This window comes from Pongo pygmaeus, chromosome 13 (genome assembly GCF_028885625.2).
Source record: "Pongo pygmaeus isolate AG05252 chromosome 13, NHGRI_mPonPyg2-v2.0_pri, whole genome shotgun sequence".
NCBI classification, from domain to species: Eukaryota; Metazoa; Chordata; class Mammalia; order Primates; family Hominidae; genus Pongo; species Pongo pygmaeus.
In genome coordinates this window covers 78,575,614-78,589,814 of record NC_072386.2, presented here as the reverse complement: position 1 = coordinate 78,589,814, position 14,201 = coordinate 78,575,614, and the positions used below count along the sequence as shown (strand labels likewise).

At 41.0% G+C, this 14,201-nt stretch overlaps 1 protein-coding gene across 1 annotated transcript in view; it reads left to right on the top strand.

Moving 5' to 3' along the window:
* Window positions 1–5,313: 5,313 nt before the first annotated feature.
* The window catches only part of LOC129043506 (isoleucine--tRNA ligase, cytoplasmic-like), a 77,819-nt gene continuing 68,931 nt past the window's right edge, over window positions 5,314–14,201 (top strand). Inside the window, 1 exon segment of the mRNA XM_063650132.1 lies at window positions 5,314–5,396. Within this exon segment, the coding sequence (XP_063506202.1) occupies window positions 5,314–5,396 (83 nt within the window).

Here is a 14,201-nt window from a genome sequence, read left to right as displayed (position 1 = left end):
TGTCGTGTTGCCCAGGCTGGTCTCGAACTCTTGAGCTCAAGCGATCAGCCCACCTCAGTCTCCCAAAGTGCTGGGATTACAGGTGTGAGCCACTATGCCCACCCAAAAACTCTTAGTTAATTTGAGATGAAAAATACATGGAACATGATTAATGGCAGATTAAACATTGCCAAAGACAAGACACAGCAATAAAAACTATCCAAAAGGAAACAGAGAAAAAGGACTTTAAGGAACTAACTGTAGAACACCTTCAAACAGCCAATAATATGTGTAATTTGAGTCCCAGAAGGACTGAAAAAAGGAGGGACAGAAAAAATATTACAATAAAAAAATGGCCAAAATGTTTTCAAATTTGATATAAACTATAAATCTCTTATCTAAGAAACTCAATAAAGCCCACCAATAAGAAATATGGAGAACTCCATAAAGATACATAGTAATCAAAGTATTGAGCCCTAGGGATACAGGCATAGAGGAATGGGACACATCTTACGTAGAGATTAACAAAGTGAAGGATGCTGCCAGAGTTCTCATCAGATACCGGAATCTGGGAGGATATGGAAAAAATATTTTAAATATTAAAAGAGGAGATACTGTTAACTCTGAATTCTGTACCTAGTGTAAATAACTTTCCAAAACGAAGGTGACAAAGATATATCCAAACAAAAAAACTAAGAATGTATCACCAGCAGACCTACTCTACAGGAAATAGAATAGGAACTCCTCAGGCAGAAAAAAGATGGTACCAGATAGAAATATTGATCTGTAATAAGGCATGAAGAGCTCTGGAAAGTAACTGTATAGGAAGATGTATAAGACCCCTCCATTAAAAAATCTTAAAGTGATAATTGAATTTTATACAAAAATAACAACAGTGTTCTATGTAGTTTGTAACTTACGTGTAAGTGAAATGCAGGACAATAGCCAAAGGTCAGGAAGGGAAAAATGAAAGCATGTTACTAGAAGGTTTTTATACCACGCATGAAATAAGATAATAACACGTGAAAGCAGGCTGCAGTAACTTACAGTTGTAAAGCAACCACTGAAATAACAGAACAAAAAGTTTTGTTATCATCATATAAGCCAACAAAGATAAGATGGAGTAACAACAACAACAAAAAACCAAAGGAGAGCATCAAAGAGGAAAGGGGCAAAGAACAGATGGATTGAGTAAAAGATAAAATAACATGATGGGTGTAACCTAACCATTTCAAAAATCTTGTTAAATGTCCTAAGCATCCCAGTTAAAAAGGTAGAGATTGTCAGCTTAGATGAAAATAATCAAGACCCAAGTACATGCTGCCTGTAAGAAAGACATTTTAAATATAAAGACATAAATACATTAAAAGTAAAAGATTGAAAAAGATTGATCGTGAATCAAATGAAAGCTGGAGTGACCATATTCATATCAGATAATGTAGACATCAGATAAAAGAATATTATCAGGGGTGAAGAACGTCATTTTATAAGGAGAGCAGGGTCAGCTTCTCAGGAGAATGTAACAATTCAAAGAATAACAAGCCCTATGTATGTCATCACAGAGCTTCAACACAAATGAAACAAACACTGATAGAACTCAAAAGAGAAATAGACAATTCCACAGTTATAACTGGGGATTATGATACTCACTCTTAATAATTGGTAGAACAAGTAGAAAAAAATCAGTGTAGATAGACTTAAACCAAACTATCAAACAACTTGATTTGATTGACATTATAAATCAGTCCACCTGACAATCACATAATATAAACTCCTTTCAAGCAAACAGAAGATAGAACACATTCTGTGCCAGGAAGCAAGTCTCAAAATATTTGGAGTGATTTAGGTCATATGAAGTATGCTCTCGGACCACACTGGAAATAGGTGAGAAGCTAATAATAAAAACTTTTTTGGAAAACATCAAGTATTAGAATGATAGATTACACATGTCTGCATATTGCAAGGACTAAAGAAGATTTCAAAAGAGAAATTAGAATACGTTTTCAGCTAAGTGAGAGTGAAAACAGTATTTCAAAATGTGTGATTCTGATAAGGTAATATTTATGGGTAAAATTATGGGATTAAATGTATTATTAGAAAAGAGGACAGTTGTAGATCAATTAACTACCCCAGCTTCTGCCTTAATAATTAGAAAAAGATGAGCAAATTCAACACAAAATAAAACAGTTTTGGAAATACTAAGGATCAGAGTGAAAATCAGTGAAACAAAAAATAGAGAAAAGTCCATGAAACCAAGTATTTATAAACCTCCAGCAGGCTGATCATCAAAACAAAAACAAGACAAATTCCTAATATCAGGTATAAAACAAATTATATCAGCACACGTTGTAAAAATTTAAAAATATAGGATATTTTTCTATTTATGTCACTTTCAACTTCTTTCATCAATGTGCTATACATTTCAGTATACATATCTTTCACACCCTTCATTAAAATTACTTGTTAGTATTTTATATACTTATATATTTGTTTTGATGCTATTATAAATGGATTTATTAATTTATTTTTCAGATATTTTGTCATGGGTGTATAGATACAAGAATACTATTTGTATGTTAATTTTGTGACTCACAACTTTATTGAATGTGTTTATCAGCTTTAACGGGTTTTTTTGGTGGAGTCACCACCAAACAGGAGGAGAAACAACAATAAAAACATGAAATAGAAACAGTAGCAAAAGAAAAGGAAGAGGAACAAGAAAATGAGAAGAAAATACACAACGGAAGAAAGGAAAAAGAACAGTGTGGGAATTAGAAGGCCTATTACACTTTTTATCCCCTCCTCGATTCATAAAATTTGAGTAACTCCAAGACTATCACAACAAAAAATAAGCAAAAGGATACACAAATAGTCACCCCCTAAATTTTGTTAACAGTGAGACAATGGTGCCACTCACGCCTGGCTCAGGCACCAGCAGGAGGGGGGCACCCTCCAGAGATTGCAGGAGAAGGGAGAGGACTCCTCTGCCCTAGGTGTACCACCACCACTGTCACCAAGGCCTGCGTTACAGCACCCACAGGTTCCTCCCCATCCCAGAACGGGATGGGCCCTGCAGTGCTCTTACTCCCCCTTCCCGGCCCCCAGACTTCCTACTGCTACCACTACTAGCGCCGATGCCAATACAACCACTGTCACCCTCAATGTACCAGCCCACCCTACCAGGCTCCTACCACCTGGCCCCCGTGGGTGCCCTCCTACCGCTCCGGTTGAGCTGCAGTCTCCATCGCCACCACCAACCGCATGAGGCAAGCTGCAGAGCCACGTCATCTGCAGGCTGGACCGTACCACAGGCGACTCCTCCTCCTCCTCCTTCAGCCTGGCTTGGAGCAGCTGGGCAGGCAAAGCCAGAAAACCCCAAAACAGGATCCAGGCAGTGGAACCATTAGAGCCTCACCTTGTCACGCTGCTGACTGGGTGGCAGGGATCAGTTTCACTGAAGGCACTCACACCCACCTTCCAAAGTCCAGCCTCTCCTTCTAGCAAAAGCTGGCCAGGAACTGGGGCCTGGGGTGGGAGTGACTTCACTGAAACTGGCTCCTGGCCAAGTCCAGCTGGCCAGGAATTGCTGGGCCCACCAGGGCTGCCCTCCTCAGGGAGCCCAAGTAAGAGAAACTCAGACCCAGCCAGCCCTCCCCACCCAAGGGCTGGTTCCCATTCCTGACGCCTCCACCCACAGTGCCCTGTCCCTCACTTCCCCCGTGGTGTCTACTACTCCCTGCCTGGTAGTCCCAGGTGGTCTCCGCAACACAGAGCATGAGGGCAGGCCGGAAAACCACAGTGGGCGTGGGGGCCCTGCTGTGCAATCTAGCTCGAGCAGGAGAAAATCACCTTCTAGAGTCTGGAATCCAGGAAGAGAATGATCCCTTACCTACGGGCCACTAGGAGGAGGAGGCCACCAGACGGAAGGAGGAGGCCACTGCTGTCACTGCCACCTCCTCAGCTCGCCAACGCCACTGGCAGTGTAGCCCGCATAGCACCCCTAATCTGTCCCCGGCCACTAGCAGTGTAGCCCCCAGATAGCACATCCAACACAACCTGCAATGTCAGACAACGTAACCCCAATACCTCCCCAAAAGCACTCCCCCCACACCGCAGGGAGTGTACCACCCAATAGTGTCCACAATCTGACCCAGCCACGGGGGTTGCCGCACTAGATAGCGTCCCAAACCCACCTTCCCCAACCCCGCCACAGGCAGTTCAGCTCCTGATGGCGCACCCCCCAGTCACAGGCAGTGCAGCACCCAACAATGCCCCTAAACCACCCCCCACTGCCAGCATTGCAGCTCTGGATAACTCTACCCAACCCACCCCCTGCCACTGGCAGTGCCGCAGAAGATAGAGCCCCTAATCCTTCCCCAGCCACCGGCAGTACACGTTAGTGTGCACAATCTACCTCCCCCCACCACCCCTGCCACCACGGGCAGTATAGCCCCAGATAGCCAGCCAACCAGCCCGACCACCAGAAACGCAACGCTGGAGACAGCCCCCAACCAGACCACTGCCACAGGCAGGGTAGCCTCTAGCAGTGAGCCCCAATATGACACCCAACCCCTTCCCCAACAGGCGTACAGGGCAGCCCCAGGAAACTCACCTACCCCATCACATTTCTACCACTGTGGCAAAGCTGCAGTCTCCGACGTCACCATGAACCACAGCGAGATGAGCCATGGGGGCACAGGCTCCAGGCTCCAGCCTCCAGCCTCCAGCATGTGGTGGTGCCTCTTCCTTCTCCTAGTTCTCCAGCCCAGCAGGAGAAGCTCCAGCTGCCAGCCGCTCTCTTACTGCTCTGTCGCCGCGGCCAACCGCTGCGAGGTAGTGTCCCAGGCTCCAGGGCTCCAGGCTCCATCCGTCCTCCATTCTCCAACAGGTGGAAGGTTACGGCCTCTTCCAGTTCTCTAAGCAAGGCACAAAGTAGCTCCTCTGCTGGACACAGAAGAGCTTGAAATGACCTGACGCGACCTCAGCATGCTTTATATGCCGAGGTTATGCAAAAGCGGTTCCTGGACTACATGTTCTGATTGGATGAGAGAAAAACCTCTAGGCCTACTCTGATTGGACTTTATTTTCATGCTGTGATTGGTTGTTAAGACTTGCTCTCATCCAATCAGAACATGATCATAAAGTCCAATCAGAGTAAGCCTGGAAGTATTTTTCTCATCCAATCAAAACATGCAGTCCAGGAACCTCTGGGAGCATAACCGCAGTATATAAATGATGCTGAAGTGAAATCAGGTGTTTTCAGGTTCCTGCATTTGTAAGTTAGGTTACTAGCAACTGTAAGGAGAGGAGTAGGAACTGGGAGTCACGGGCCGTATGCGGAAGCAGGCTGGAGCCGCGGGAGCGCGTCTCGCCTCGCTGCGGTTGTTGGCAGCGACGGAGATAGCCCAGCTGGAGTGGTAGGAGAAGGAAAACAGTTTTGGGATAGATGGAGGGGAGTAAAGAGGGTAGTTAATGCCAAAGGGAAAAAAGGATAGCTTAGCAGGAGAAGGCGTTGCAAAAAGATGGTGGCGAAAAGATGGTGGGGAAAAAAGTTTTTGGGTAGGTGGAGGCGGAAAACAGGGTGGGGAGCGGGGAGGGAGGGAAAGTTTTGCACGAAGACGGTGGGTAAAAAGTTTGGGTAGATGGAGGGGGAAAAGAGTATGGCAAGTGGGAGGAGTAAAAAGTGGGTGGTGGTGGGGGAAAACGGGCGAGCAGTAGGGAGAGAAGGTTTTGAGAAAAGATGGCGAAGAGAAAATACAGTGGGGGGGAAAAGTTTTTGGGTAGAGGAGCAAAAGAGGGTAGCAAGTGGGAGAAGGAAAAAGAGGGTAGCCAGTAGGAGGAAGATAAGATTTTGTGAAAAGACTGGCAGAAAAGAAGGATGGTGGAGAAAGAAAAGATTCGATAGATGGAGGGGGGGGAAAGGGGGGTGACGAGGAGGAGGAAAGAGGTGGCGAGAGGGAGCAGGGATAAAGGGTTGGGAAAACGATGGAAAAATAGTTCGGGGTACATGGAGGGCAAAAAAGAGGGTGGCAAACAGGATAGGGGAAAGAAGAGCACGAGTGGTAAAGCCGGGAGAGTTTGAAAAGATGGTGGGGAAAGTTTTGGGGGGTGGATGGAGGGGGAAAAGGGAGGTGAGCAGGAGTGGGGAGAAGGCTTTGTGAAAAGACGGGGGGGAATGTTTTTGGGTAGATGGAGAAGGGAAAGAGAATGGTAAGCAAGAACGGGGGAAAGATGAAGAAAACAGTTTCTGGGTAGATAGGGGAAAAGAGGATGGTGAGCAGCAGGAGTGGGGAGAAGGTTTTGGGAAAAGACGGGGGAAAATGTTTTTTATTAGATGAAAGCAAAAGAGGGTGATGAGAGCGGAAGGGGGAAAAAGAGGGTGGCCAGGGATAAGGGGAAAAGACGGTGGGAAGAAACAGTGGGGAAAGGGTTTGGGTAGATGGATGGGGAAAAGGGTGTTGAGCAGGAGAGTAGAGAAGGCTTTGTGAAATGGTGATGGGGAGAAAATGATGAAGAAGTTTGGGGGCAGATGGAGGAAGAAAAAGAGTGGTGAGAGGGAGGGGGCCAAAGGCGGTCTGGAAAAGAAGGTAGGGAAATAATGGTGGGGGACAAACGTTTTGGGTAGATTTTTTAAATAAGATCATTTGTGTTTTTTCTCTTTAGTAGTTTTGAGTTCTTCGTATATTTTGTGTATGAACTCCTTGTCTGATGCATGGTTTGCAAATACTTGCTTCCATTCTCTGGGTTGTTTCTTCATTTTTAAAAAATTTTAATTTAATTTTTTTTAGACAGTCTCGCTCTGTCGCCCAGGTTGGAGTGCGGTGGCACGGTCTCGGCTCACTGGAAGCTCTACCTCCTGGGTTCACTCCATTTTCCTGCCTCGGCTTTCTGAGTAGCTGGGACTACAGGCGCCTGCCACCACGCCCGGCCAATTTTTTTGTATTTTTAGTAGAGACGTGGTTTCACCGTGTTAGCCAGGATGGTCTCAATTTCCTGGCTTCATGATCGGTGCACCTCAGCCTCCCAAAGTGCTGGGTGTACAGGCGTGAGCCACGGCGCCCGGCCTGTTTTCTTCCGATTGCTTCCTCTGCTTTGCAGAAGCTTTTAAGTTTAATGTAATTATATCTTTGCTGTTGTTGCTTGTGCTTTTGATGTCTATTTGAAAATTCCTTGTCCTCTCCAGTTTCATGAAGCATTTATCCTGTTTTCTTCTCCAGTAGTTTCAGGTCTTACATTTAAGTCTTTATTTTGAGTAGATGTTTGTATATGGTAAGATAACGGCCTAGATAGATTATTGTACATGTGGGTGTTGGGTTTTCCTAGCACAGTTCATTGAAGAGATTGTCCTTCCCAAATGTGTGTTCTTGGTGACTTTGTTAAAAATGGGTTGACAATAAATGCATGAATTTATTCCTGAGTTGTCTGTTGTGTTTCACTTGTCTGTCTTGTCATTCGTTCGTCTCTCTCCTCCGCTCCTTTTATTGATAGCACCATGCTGTTTTGATAGTACCATGCATACAATATAGATTTGTGTGTTTTGACATCAGGTAGTGTGATGCTTCCAGCTTTTCTTTTTATTCCAGATTCTTTTGTCTCTGTGAAGTATTTTGCATTTGCATATGAATTTTAGGATGGTTTTTTTTATTTCTATTAATGTCTTTTGTAATTTAAGACGGATTGCATTGATTCTGTAGATCCCATTAGTTGATGCAGATATTTTAACAATATCCTCCTCCTGCATGGACATGGGATATCTTTCCATTTACTTATGTCTGCTTTAGTATCTTTCATTTATGTTTTATAGTTTTCCTTGTATCTTTTGTCTTTTTGGTTAAGTGTCCCTAGATACCCTTTTTTTAAATGAAATAGCTTTCTTGACTTCTTTCTTAGGTATTTTGCTATTGATGCATCGGCGTGTTACTCATTTTTATATGTTGATATTGTATCTTGCAACTTGACTAAATTATTTATAGTAGGATTTTTGTGGAATGTTTAGGGTTCTCTATATATATATGTGTCACCTGCAAACAGGAAATTTGACTTCCTTTTTTCCAATTTGGATGCCTTTTATTGCATTCGCCTGTCTAATTGCTGTACCTAGGATTTCCAGTACTATGATGAGTAAAAGTGGTGTAAAAGTAGCCATGCTTGTTCCCGATCTTGGAGGAAGAGCTTTTAATTTTTCCCCATTGATTATGTTAGCTGTTGGTTTGTCATACATGGCGTTTGTCGTGCTGAGACATGTTCCATCTGTACTCATGTTGAGTTTCTATGAAGGAATGTTGATTTTTTTTTCAGCGTCGTCTTAAATGATTATATGGTTTTCTTGATTCACTGAATGTGATGTCGCACATTTATTTATTTGTTTATTGAATCATCTTCATATTCCTGGGGTGAATCCTTGATCATGGCAGATAATCATTTTATTGTGTTGTCAAATGCAGTTTTCAAGTATTTTGTTGAGGATTTTTTGCATCTGTGTTCATCAGGGATATTTAAAATGCCTGTGGTTGGCTTTGTGTGCTGTGTCCTGCTCTGATTTTTGTACCAGGGTCATGCTGTCCTCATAGAACAAGTTTCGAAGGCTTCTCTGCTGTTCTTTTTATGGGGAATTTTTTTAAAATTAATTAATTTATTTTTTTTGAGATTCACTTCATGCCTCTCTCACCTCTGAGGGCAGAGATCTTGTCTTTATTCACAGCTCTAGGCATGTTAATCTTCACAGAAAATAGCACATAAATATTTGTTGAAAAAATGTTTCTGATAAAACTTTCTCGACAGAAATTTTAAAAAAGTAACGTAACTTTCAGCTAAGATAGAGTAATGGGAACCAGAATATTCTCTCTTGTGGGACAAGAAAGAAGGAAGGAAGGGAGAAAAAAAACTGGACAAAATGTATCAACCAATGGTTTGGACAAAATATATCAGACAACAGAAGAAACTCCTCCTGAAGGGTGTGAAACGAGAGGGAGCCCTGCGTGGGTGCTGTGACTGCTCGACCTTACTGCCTGGAGAAAGTTTTCAGGTAGCAGCACAGGAAGGGGGAACCCATAGGTCTCCCAAAGTGGAAAAAACAGAGCTAGGAGCTCCGGAAGACCAGAGAGGGTGGAGCTTACAGGGGAGGGCCCTAGAGGGGAGAGGGCTGCACAGAGAACTCTAGAAATCAGCACGTGTATGTGAAAAAAACAAAAAACAACCACCTGAGGCCAGGGAAGAATCACCAAAGGAATTACAGGGAAGGATCCCGGAGCCTCATGCAGCGTTAGGAACAGTGCCAGTTTCCACCAGCTAGAGTGCGAAGCACGCGACGTCACCAGGCATCAAGTGCACACGCAGGGGACTATGGTGGTGTAAGTGTAAGGAAAGTTAGCCCTAGACTAGGTTCTGCTCTGTTTAATTCTGCTCTGTTTTCACTTGAGAAAGCCTGAAAGCAATACCCAAGAGGACAAATTGTTTACATGTAACTTAAATGTGTTCCAGAATAAACTCAAAGGTATTATGTGTGTGTATGCATGTGCGTGCGTGTGTGTGTGTGTATCCAGTATCCAATAAGGTAAAATTCAGAATGCCCAGCATGTAGCCAAAACTTACAGGGGTGCAAAAAGCAAGAAAATACTATCCATACTAAGGAGAAAAATCAGTCACTTGAAAGTGACCCAGAAATGACACACATAATGAAATTAGGTAAGGACATTAAGTGGTTAGTATAATTTAATTTCATACGTTCAAGAAGCACAGGAAATAATAAATGTTTCAGGTAGAGACATAGAAGAACCAAAATTTGACAGAGAACCAAATCAAAATTCTACCCATGGAAACTATAATATGTAAGATACACACTGTATAGGATTAATGGCAGAATTCACATTGAAGAATAAAGATTAGTGCAACTTAAAACGTAGTAATAAAAACTATATAACATAAAACCCAGAGAAAAACTTAAAAGAATAACAGTCCTGGGACAAGGTCAAACAGCTTAATATACATGTAATTGGAGCCTGCAAAGGAGAGAAAAGGAAGGTCAGAAAGAATATTTGAAGAAATAAAATACATTTTCTAAATGTAATGAAAACCATGAATCTGCAGATCCAAGAATCTCAATGAACCCTAAGCATGAAAAACTGTAAAACAACAATACCAAGGCACACATAAATGCTTTAAATGAATAATAAAGACAAAATCTTAACTAGTCAGAGAAAAAAGACGTATTACATACAGAAGAACAAACAGTGGTGGGGCGGACCTTTCATCTGAATCGGTGCCAGCAAAAAGAAAGTAGAGGGGGGACATCCTCAAAGTCTGAAAGAAAAGCAAAGTTGTCAAACTGGAATTCTTTACCAGCAAAAATATCTTCAGAAAATGAACACAGAGCATTTCCCAAGAGCAACCATACTGTAGACCATGAAACCAGTATCAATAAGCTTAAAAGGATTCAAGTAATATAAAGTGTGTTCTCTGACTGTGATGGATTTAAATTAGAAATTGACCACAGAAAGCTATCTGGAAATCTCCAAATATTTGGAAATAAAATAGAACACTTCCTAATAAACCAAGGATCAAAAAAGAAACCAAAAAGCAAATTAGAAAGTATTTTGAACTGAATAAAAATGAAAATACAACAAATTGAAATCAAGGAAATAGGGAACTGAAGAATAATAAAATCATTAAAAGCCGAAGTTTCTTTTTAAAGATAAATAAAATCTCTACGCAGATTGACCAAGAGAAAGGAAAGAAATGAGTTAACCACCTTAGGACTGACAGAGGTGACATTTATAAAAATTTCTCAGAGTAAAAGGATAATAATAAGATAGTGTAAATAACTTGTCAATAAATTCAACAACTGAAATGCAATGGACATACGGTTTGAAAAACACGAACTACCGAATACCAAAGCCCACTTAAGAATAAATAGATATCATGAATTTTCCAAATTTGTTAAAGAAATTTAATTTGTGGTTAAAGCCTGCCCACCCACAAGGAAATGTACAGTCTTACATAGTTTCACCACTGATTTCCACCAAATGAGAAAGAAAAATATCAATTTAAAATAATCTCTTCTAAAATCTTGAAAAGAAGGGACTACTCAAGTCATTCCATGAGGCCAGAATTGCTCTGATAGCAAAATTGGATTATGAGACAGTAGACATAAAGACCAATGTTCCTTGTGAGCATAAATGCAAACATTCTTAACAAAATTTTGGCAAATTTAGCAATTCCTAAAAAGAGATAATATCTTATGACTACATGTTTATCTCAGAAATAACATTGACCTAATATTCAAAAAGTAACGTAACTTGTGTTAAGAAACCCAAACCAAAAAACATGATCCTCTCAAGATTTGCTGAAAAGGTGTTTCACAAAATCTAATTGCATTCCTGATAAAAACTCTCAGAAAACTAGGAGTAGAAGGGAGCTTGCTTACATAATAAAAGGTAACTGTAAAAAACCCACAGGCAGTACCATATTTAAGTAACTAGGAGTAGGGCACTTGCTTGCATAATAAGAGGTGTCTATAAAAAACCCACAGGTGGTACCATATTTACTGGACAATCAAATGCTCTCCTTATGGGGAATATTTTGAGTAAAATTGGTGTTAGCTCTTTTAAAAATGCTTAGTAATTCAGCAGTGAAACCGTGCTGCTTGTGTTTTTCTTTGCTGGGAGACTTTTTATTACTGCTTTAATTGCATTACTCATTATTGGTCCATTCAGGTTTTTTATTTTTTTATCATTCTACCTTGGGAATTCATTATGTGTCTAAAAATTGATTCACTTCTGGATTTTTCAATTTGTACATAAACGTTTTTAGTAATCATTTACAATCCTTCGTATTTCTGTGTTATCAATTGTAATGTTTGCTTTTTCATCTATGATCTTTTTCTTAGTCTAGTTAAAGCTTGTCAATTTTGATTTTTTTCTAAATCACTCCAGCTCTTTGTTCCATTGACTTTTTGTATATTTTGTTTTTAAAATTTCCTCCTTAATCTTTATGGTATTTTTTCTACTAATTCTAGCATTTGAATTTTTTAGTTTTTGTCATTACTGGAGGTGTACTGTCAGGTTGGCTATTTGAGATGTTTCTACTTTTCTGATGAAGGCATCTATAGCTATGCACTTGTCTTCTTACAACTGCCTTTGCTGCATCCCACATGATTTGTTATGTTGTTTCTGTTCTTTCAAAAAATATTTAATTTCCTTTTTTTTATTTACTGGTTGTTTATGACCGTGTATTTTAATTTCCATATATTTGTACAGTTTTTAAAGTTTCTCCTGTTATTGATTTCTAATCCTATTCTACTGTGGTCAGAAAAGATACTTGATATGAATTCAGTTTTTAAAATTGTGTTGGGACTTGTTTTTTGGCCTAACACATAGTCTGTGTTGCAGAATAATTCATGTGCTAGTGAACTAATGTTTTGTCTGGATGATCTGTTCGTTGACAGTAGTGGGGTGTTGATTATAGTGGAGTGTTGAGGTCTATTATTCTATTCCATCTGTCCTTAAAGGCCTGTTAATATTTGCTTCCGTATTTAGGTGCTTCAGTGTTGGTTGCATATACATTTATAATTGTGAGGCTGCTGTTTACTTCTTTCTCATACAATTGTCTTTACTTTTTTTTTTAACTTAAAGTCTATTTTATCTAAGTATAGCTACTCCTGCTTTTTTATTTGCATTTGTATGGGATATCTTTTATTCCTTCACTTGCAGTCTATGTCTTCATAGATGAACTGAGTTTCTTCTAGGCAAGAAACTGCTGGACACATCCGTGCAGTGCTGCTCCAACCAGAGGAGTTGCAGGCTTGCCAAGAGTCAGCCTTCCTCCCAAACAGGTTTGTTAATTGTAACTGATACTTATTATTGTGATAATATTACATCTTCCATAACTGATGAAACAGGAATGAAAAAAATACAGGAAATAGTTGTCATTAAGAAGTTGAATGTTTTAGAAAGACTCAGTGAAGTGAGTCTCAAACTGGTTTTCATCAGGTGTGGGATTGAGAGTCTGTTCCGTTCACCCATTCCTTTCCCACCCTCCATGGGGGAGCCTTACTGGGCAACCCCAAGGGCAGGAGCCAGAATCTAAGCAGCAGGCTCCCTGGCACCTCTCTCAGCTAGGGTCTGTGCCTTTCCATGGTCTACCATTTCTTCTAAACAGGCATGCGAGTGCATGGAGAGGAAGAGGCAAGGCTTTTCTTCATTGACTCAACCAGAGTCAACAGGAGAGGCAGAATGCCCGCAGTATTCAAGAAATTCTCAGACATTATAGGCTCCAGCTTACATCTTAACCCAGAACTAAAACTGTTTCTTTCTCTCCCTGTATTCCATTTGGTATCTCCCTTGGGGTAGTTTTTCACTGAAGAGGATGGTATTAAGCTGGTCTGTTTGCTTTCATTCTCTTGGAGCTTTGGTTTGTCATCTAGGAAGAGGATGTTTTTCCTGTTCTTCTCTTTTTTCATTTTCTTTTTTATTTTTTTCTTTGAGACAGGGTCTTGCTCCATTGCCCAAGCTGGAGTGCAGTGGTGCAGTCACAGCTCACTGCAGCCTCCACCTCCCAGGCTCAAGCAATGCTTCCACCTCAGCCTCCGGTAGCTGGGACCACAGGTACACACCACCACGCCTGGATAATTATTTTATTTATTTGTAGAAACAGGGGTCTGGCTGTGTTGTCCAGGCTGGTCTTTAACTCCTAGGCTCAAGCTATCCTCCTTCCTCTGCTTCCCAAATATTACAGAGATTCAGGTGTGAGCCATTGTGCCTGGCCTGTTTTTCTTATAAATAGTATTTAGACTAATTTATTTAACTTTTAATAATGAAATGTGCCATATTTGACTGAAGTTGAGAATATACTATAATAAGCCCTGTGTCCTCATCACTGAGCTTCAGCCTGTATCCACTCCTGGCCAATCTTCTTTTGTTTGTCCGTTTCACTTCTGCTCCTCCACAGAGTCTTGGGCCTTAATCTAAAGTTGGTGAGTAAAGGTCATTTATAAGTTCTAAGTTAAAATGTTGAAGATGTAGAATTATTGTTTTAAAAATGGTCACCCACTTTAACGAGGTTTCATTTGAGGAACCAGTATGTACAGGTCCCAGTTGTCTCAGATTGGTAGATTGAATTTTAAAGCTGACAGCATTTTTGTAGTAATTTGATGGTGTGACATTGCATTTCCTCCAGCTAATAAGCCACGCTTTAGGTGGAAAGACTCCACTTAAACATAGTGAGCA